The sequence below is a fragment of the Notolepis coatsorum genome (genome assembly GCF_963971535.1).
Source record: "Notolepis coatsorum genome assembly, chromosome: 17".
NCBI lineage: Eukaryota > Metazoa > Chordata > Actinopteri > Aulopiformes > Paralepididae > Notolepis > Notolepis coatsorum.
In genome coordinates, this window is record NC_140181.1 from 105,149,191 (window position 1) to 105,156,538 (window position 7,348).

Consider the following 7,348-nt stretch of genomic DNA (forward strand, 5'->3'; position numbering starts at 1 on the left):
TTCCCGCTCGGGGAGAGTTCAAGTGAGATAGAGGGGGTTTCCCGCTCTGGGAGAGTTCAAGTGAGATAGAGGGTGGTTCCTACTCTGGGAGAGTTCAAGTGAAATAGAGGGGGTTTCCCGCTCTGGGAGAGTTCAAGTGAGATAGAGGGGGTTTCCTGCTCTGGGAGAGTTCAAGTGAGATAGAGGGGGTTTCCTGCTCTGGGAGAGTTCAAGTGAGATAGAGGGGGTTTCCCGCTCTGGAGAGTTCAAGTGAGATAGAGGGGGTTTCCCGCTCTGGGAGAGTTCAAGTGAGATAGAGGGGGTTTCCTGCTCTGGGAGAGTTCAAGTGAGATAGAGGGGGTTTCCTGCTCTGAGTGACGAGGGGCGTGGCCTCCGCGGCAGAGAGGGGAACAGGAACAACAAACAGAGAGCCCACAGTAACGCTGACACAGACCAGGGCCCTCCGTACAGGATGGCCACAGACAGGCACCTCTTGTTTAGAGGCAGGTTGGGAGGTTGGGGAGGGGGGGCTCTGAGGGGGCTGGTGGGCGTAACCACGGTGATCAGTCAAACAGCTGGTTGAGACGAGAGGTCAGGGCCGTTTTCCTGGAAGAGAAACTGTGTTGTCAAAGTGTCCGGGCTTCTGAGGTGAAAGGAGGCGGGACGGTGAGTCTAAAGGGAGGTTACTACCTGCAGTAACTGCATCTGGGACGGTGTGTGAGTGTGTGTGTGTGTGTGCGTGTGTGTGTGTGTGTGTGTGTGTGTGTGTGTGTGTGCGTGTGTGTGTGTGCGTGTGTGTGTGTGTGTGTGTGTGTGTGTGTGTGTGTGTGTGTGTGTGTGTGTAGAACTCACCGTGTATCTCTGGATGGAGTGGTAAACGTGGTACAGTTCAGCTAGATGTTGAAAACGCTCGAATTTCCTCAGCATCTCCTCTTTCTGCTCTTTACTTTCTGGCTCAAAAACACACAAGCACACGCACACACACACACACAAACACACGCACAGACACACACAAAAACACGCACAGACACACACAGACACACACACACACACCATTATTTTGAAGCAATAAGTACATTGAGCCTTACCACTGGAAAATAACTTCAACTTCAAACTACTTTATTTTCCTTTCGGAACTTCATTTTGTGCAGTGGTTAAAAGATAAACATACAGTCACAATACATAGACACTCGTCACCACTATAAAAAAAAAACACCAGCTTCGTTAAAACTACGTTCATACGTTATATTCCACACAGTGTGTGGCTTGTTGTGCCACCGGTTGGCATCATTGACCTCTCACCCCGGGCGATGTCCAGACACTGCATGGACAGCATCCAGTAATAGTAGGCGGCGTCGTTGAACCTGCTCTCCCCCACTGCATTGTGGGTAAGCTGCTCCAGAACCTTCACAGCCTCACTCTGTCGCCCCGCCTTGTGGAATGCTGGGGGGGGGGGGGGGGGGGGGGGAAAGATTGTTATGATGAGCCAAAGAAAAGAAGAACCTGGCTCGCAGAACCAATGCTGGACTAAAAGGCAACAAGGCAACATGAGAACTCCTGTACTAAATGTATACATTGCGTCTCCATAGTGACACGGACTGCCGGCTCTGAGAAACAGCCCTGGATGAAACACCGGCCCCGGGCGGCTGGTCTGCTTACCATTATTATACTCTATGGCGTTCTCTCAGGCGGCTAGAGGTTTATAGCATTGAGAAAACACACAAAAACCTAGATGCATGTGCAAAGCGTACACTTACGCGCACACACACACACACACACACACTAGCTCACACACTTATCTAAATGCCAGGGGCAATTTGTTCCTAAAGTATATACGAGATACAATGTTTTCCTAATTTTTCACATGAAACCTGTGAACATAAGTCATTTCCTCCACCAGGGGGGTCGCCCTGACGTGTCCAACGCCGCCGCGGCGCTCAAAAGACAGTGGCTCGCGAATAAACACGACGAGGCCCATCCTTCATGCTGCCGTCGGTGGATAATTAGAAGCAGCCACAGGGAGGGGGGGGCGGAGGGGTTAGGCAGGATATATTAGTGGCAAATATTTATCAGTCCAGCCGGTCGAACAAAAAAAAAAAGCGCACTAAGCCGCTGCTGGTTAGTGTGAGGAACACACGCCTTAACCCTTTCACTGCCACACTACGGAAAAGGGTTAACCTTCTGTAGCGTGGTAGTGAAAGGGTTAACCTTCTGTAGCGTGGTAGTGAAAGGGTTAACCTTCTGTAGTGTGGTAGTGAAAGGGTTAACCTTCTGTAGTGTGGTAGTAAAGGGTTAACCTTCTGTAATGTGGTAGTGAAAGGGTTAACCGTCTGTAGTGTGGTAGTGAAAGGTTAACCTTCTGTAGTGTGGTAGTGAAAGGGTTAACCTTCTGTAGTGTGGTAGTGAAAGGGTTAACCTTCTGTAGTGTGGTAGTGAAAGGGTTAACCTTCTGTAGTGTGGTAGTGAAAGGTTAACCATCTGTAGTGTGGTAGTGAAAGGGTTAACCTTCTGTAGTGTGGTAGTGAAAGGGTTAACCTTCTGTAGTGTGGTAGTGAAAGGTTAACCATCTGTAGTGTGGTAGTGAAAGGGTTAACCTTCTGTAGTGTGGTAGTGAAAGGGTTAACCTTCTGTAGTGTGGTAGTAAAGGGTTAACCTTCTGTAGTGTGGTAGTGAAAGGGTTAACCGTCTGTAGTGTGGTAGTAAAGGGTTAACCTTCTGTAATGTGGTAGTGAAAGGGTTAACCGTCTGTAGTGTGGTAGTGAAAGGTTAACCGTCTGTAGTGTGATAGTAAAGGGTTAACCTTCTGTAGTGTGGCAGTGAAAGGGTTAACCGTCTGTAGTGTGATAGTAAAGGGTTAACCTTCTGTAGTGTGGCAGTGAAAGGGTTAACCGTCTGTAGTGTGGTAGTGAAAGGTTAACCTTCTGTAGTGTGGTAGTGAAAGAGAAGGAGTTAACCTTCTGTAGTGTGGTAGTGAAAGGGTTAACCTTCTGTAGTGTGGTAGTGAAAGGGTTAACCTTCTGTAGTGTGGTAGTGAAAGGTTTAACCGTCTGTAGTGTGATAGTAAAGGGTTAACCTTCTGTAGTGTGGCAGTGAAAGGGTTAACCTTCTGTAGTGTGGTAGTGAAAGGGTTAACCGTCTGTAGTGTGATAGTAAAGGGTTAACCTTCTGTAGTGTGGTAGTGAAAGGTTAACCATCTGTAGTGTGGTAGTGAAAGGGTTAACCTTCTGTAGTGTGGTAGTGAAAGGTTAACCATCTGTAGTGTGGTAGTGAAAGGGTTAACCGTCTGTAGTGTGATAGTAAAGGGTTAACCTTCTGTAGTGTGGCAGTGAAGGTGTTAACCTGCTGTCGCGTGTCAGTGAAAGGGTTAACCTTCTGTAGTGTGGTAGTGAAAGGTTTAACCTTCTGTAGTGTGGTAGTGAAAGGGTTAACCTTCTGTAGTGTGGTAGTGAAAGGGTTAACCTTCTGTAGTGTGGTAGTGAAAGGGTTAACCTTCTGTAGTGTGGTAGTGAAAGGGTTAACCGTCTGTAGTGTGGTAGTAAAGGGTTAACCTTCTGTAATGTGGTAGTGAAAGGGTTAACCGTCTGTAGTGTGGTAGTGAAAGGTTAACCGTCTGTAGTGTGATAGTAAAGGGTTAACCTTCTGTAGTGTGGCAGTGAAAGGGTTAACCTTCTGTAGTGTGGTAGTGAAAGGGTTAACCGTCTGTAGTGTGATAGTAAAGGGTTAACCTTCTGTAGTGTGGTAGTGAAAGGTTAACCATCTGTAGTGTGGTAGTGAAAGGGTTAACCTTCTGTAGTGTGGTATTGAAAGGTTAACCTTCTGTAGTGTGGTAGTGAAAGGTTAACCATCTGTAGTGTGGTAGTGAAAGGGTTAACCTTCTGTAGTGTGGTAGTGAAAGGTTAACCATCTGTAGTGTGGTAGTGAAAGGGTTAACCGTCTGTAGTGTGATAGTAAAGGGTTAACCTTCTGTAGTGTGGCAGTGAAGGTGTTAACCTGCTGTCGCGTGTCAGTGAAAGGGTTAACCTTCTGTAGTGTGGTAGTGAAAGGTTAACCATCTGTAGTGTGATAGTAAAGGGTTAACCTTCTGTAGTGTGGTAGTGAAAGGGTTAACCTTCCGTATTGTCGCAGTGAAAGGGGTTAACCGTTTGGTAGTGCGGCAGTGAAAGGGTTAACGTGGTGGAACACACAGAGCTGACCGCGATGAAGACTAAAGGGTTAGGGTGGAGAGATGTCCCATAACTCTGCTGTGTGTTCCTGGCAGCGCGGCGCTGAGCGGGGCGTGTGGGAGACGAGGAGCACCGGGAGGGGCGGTCAGGCAGGAGACCAGGCTGGGAACCGCCGGTCAATTACAATCATATCCCCCGGTAACACAATACTGCATTACACAGCTCTCTGGCTAGAATACACACAATCAGCACAACGCATGACCACTGCCAGGCTGCTGCTGCGACGCGGGCACCAGGGCCCAAGCTCAGCCCAGCGGTCCGTGGAGCCAGGCAAGCAGAGGGAGATTATGCAGGGGAGGAGATATGCATGCTGTGATCATAATTATAAATCTATGAGCTGATTATGACTACGGTTGGAGTTGGTAATCACCACCATCAGAGAGGCTTGTAGTGGTGGTGATTAGAGGCTTGTATGCTTGTCAGTGAGCTTGCAGGCAGGCAGGCAGGGAGGGAGGCAGGGAGGCAGGGAGGGAGGCAGGCAGGCAGGGAGGGAGGGAGGGAGGCAGGCAGGCAGGCAGGCAGGCAGGCAGGCAGGCAGGCAGGCAGGGAGGCAGGGAGGGAGGCAGGCAGGCAGGGAGGGAGGCAGGCAGGCAGGCAGGCAGGCAGGCAGGCAGGCAGGGAGGCAGGCAGGGAGGGAGGCAGGCAGGGAGGGAGGCAGGCAGGGAGGCAGGGAGGGAGGGAGGCGGACAGGGAGGGAGGCAGGCAGGCAGGCAGGGAGGCAGGCAGGCAGGCAGGCAGGCAGGCAGGCAGGCAGGCAGGGAGGCGGACAGGCAGGCAGGCAGGCAGGCAGGCAGGCAGGCAGGCAGGCAGGCAGGCAGGCAGGCAGGCAGGCAGGCAGGCAGGCAGGCAGGGAGGGAGGCAGGCAGGCAGGCAGGCAGGGAGGATCACATTTTACAGTGAATAACGAGAGCCGAGGAGGAAGCAGTGAAAGATGTCTGGGTCCACATAACTAGACAGACTTTATAGTTTCCATATGCAAACATTGGCCACTACCCTCTCTGGTCTCCGGTGTTCCCTGATATACGGGGCTGAACGCAGACGTTTATAACGGTGACGCTGGGATGGGTTTAGAAGATGCTCTGCGAGTAACGGGATTACTGACCAACGATTGCAAAAACATTGTAATCTGTTACAGTTACTGTACTCCAAAAAGTGGTGACATCAGATTGCAGGTACTTTTGAGAGGACAGGGGGATTACAGAAACATGGATTAGAAGAAGAAATGTGTTCAAAAGGGAAAAGGCACTTTTTTGGGGGTGGGATTGTGGCTTCAAACAACACATTATATAAATTGAAATATTAGGTTTGTGGTTTCGTAGATAGTGATTCAAATGGAATAAATGTACTTTGAAGGAGAGGTAATCCAAAAGCAATTGAAAGTAAATTAGACTGCCTTACTGATTTTGTGTAATGTAATTTGTAACAGGTAATCAAACTTATCAACTTGCCACATTAGGCGGCTAGGTGGTGTAGTGGGCAAGGCGCTCGCCATCAACGCTGGAGACGCTGGGTTCGAATCCAGCTCTCGGTGTTGCTATCAGCTTGGCTGGTCATTCATACTAACACAATTGGCAGTGTTAGGGGTGGGAAAGCTGATGGGTGGGTCCTGGGCGTTGTGGACAGCGACCCCTACAGTTCGGTCGGGGCGCCTGCACAGCGAGGGTAGGATCTGGAGGGAGGTAGTGTGACCTTCCACACGTTACACTCTCCCGGTGAGAATCTGCGCTGCCAGGCTGGCTGCCGGCTGGCTGCACATGCGTCGGAGGAAAGCATGCGACAGTCTCCGGCCTCCCGGACCAACAGTAGGGGGGAGTGCGCAACAACCAGGAAGGGGGTTGGGAATTGGCATAACGACTAACAGTGGGATGGGAGAAAAATCGGAAAAAGGAGGGGGGAAAAAGATAATACATTTTTTTTAGAAAAAACTTGCCACATTAACCCTTTCACTACCACACAACAGAAGGTTAACCTTTCACTACCACACTGGTAGTGAAAGGTTAACCTTCTGTAGTGTGGTAGTGAAATGGTTAACCTTCTGTAGTGTGGTAGTGAAAGAGTTAACCATTTGGTAGTGTGACAGTGAAAGGGTTCAAATGAAAAATAGTGTTTAGGAAAGTACTTGAAAGTCAGTGAGGTCAGGAGGACTGGAACCACAGCTGCGTGTCATCCTCCAGCTCACTGCCCCAGATCTCCACCCCCCTCCCTGGTCATCCTCCAGCTCACTGCCCCAGATCTCCACCCCCCTCCCTGGTCATCCTCCAGCTCACTGCCCCAGATCTCCACCCCCCTCCCTGGTCATCCTCCAGCTCACTGCCCCAGATCTCCACCCCCCTCCCTGGTCATCCTCCAGCTCACTGCCCCAGATCTCCACCCCCCTCCCTGGTCATCCTCCAGCTCACTGCCCCAGATCTCCACCCCCCTCCCTGGTCATCCTCCAGCTCACTGCCCCAGATCTCCACCCCCCTCCCTGGTCATCCTCCAGCTCACTGCCCCAGATCTCCACCCCCCTCCCTGGTCATCCTCCAGCTCACTGCCCCAGATCTCCACCCCCCTCCCTGGTCATCCTCCAGCTCACTGCCCCAGATCTCCACCCCCCTCCCTGGTCATCCTCCAGCTCACTGCCCCAGATCTCCACCCCCCTCCCTGGTCTACAAGATACACTACACCACTCAGGTACCCATGTACATGTCGGGGTACTTCCCAAAGGTCAGTGAATACCACGCCCACAACACCAGAGGGAGCTCCACAAATCATGTTAAACCCAGATTCGGCTCAAACAAGGGACTAAACACGTTTCGCAATTATGCCACATCAATGTGGAACGCCCTACCCACAGCCGTAAAAAGGAATGTGAATCCCTACCCACCTTCAAAACTGCTCTCAAAGGTGCGGCTGATTGGCGCAGTGGGCAAGGCGCTCGCCACTAACGCAGGAGACGCTGGGTTCGAGCCCAGCTCTCGGCGTTGCTACCGGCTGGCCGGTCGTTCATACTAACACAATTGGCAAGTGTTAGAGGGTGGGAAAGCCGGTGGGTGGGGATTGGACGTTGTGGACAGCGACTCCTACAGGTCGGTTTGGTGACGCCGGTGCTGCTGAGAGTTCGAGCTGCTGCGGTGAAAAGATGCGACAGGCTGCCTCCTCGTGTA

At 51.1% G+C, this 7,348-nt stretch overlaps 1 protein-coding gene across 1 annotated transcript in view; it reads right to left on the minus strand.

Moving 5' to 3' along the window:
- ift122 (intraflagellar transport 122 homolog (Chlamydomonas)) overlaps window positions 1-7,348 on the minus strand; it is a 101,277-nt gene that overhangs the window by 33,842 nt on the left and 60,087 nt on the right. Inside the window, exons 17-19 of the mRNA XM_084333611.1 lie at window positions 5,347-5,377; window positions 1,282-1,422; window positions 832-929 (exon numbers count right to left, since the gene is read on the minus strand). Of these exons, the coding sequence (XP_084189737.1) occupies window positions 832-929; window positions 1,282-1,422; window positions 5,347-5,377 (270 nt within the window). The remainder of the gene's footprint in view (window positions 1-831; window positions 930-1,281; window positions 1,423-5,346; window positions 5,378-7,348) is intronic.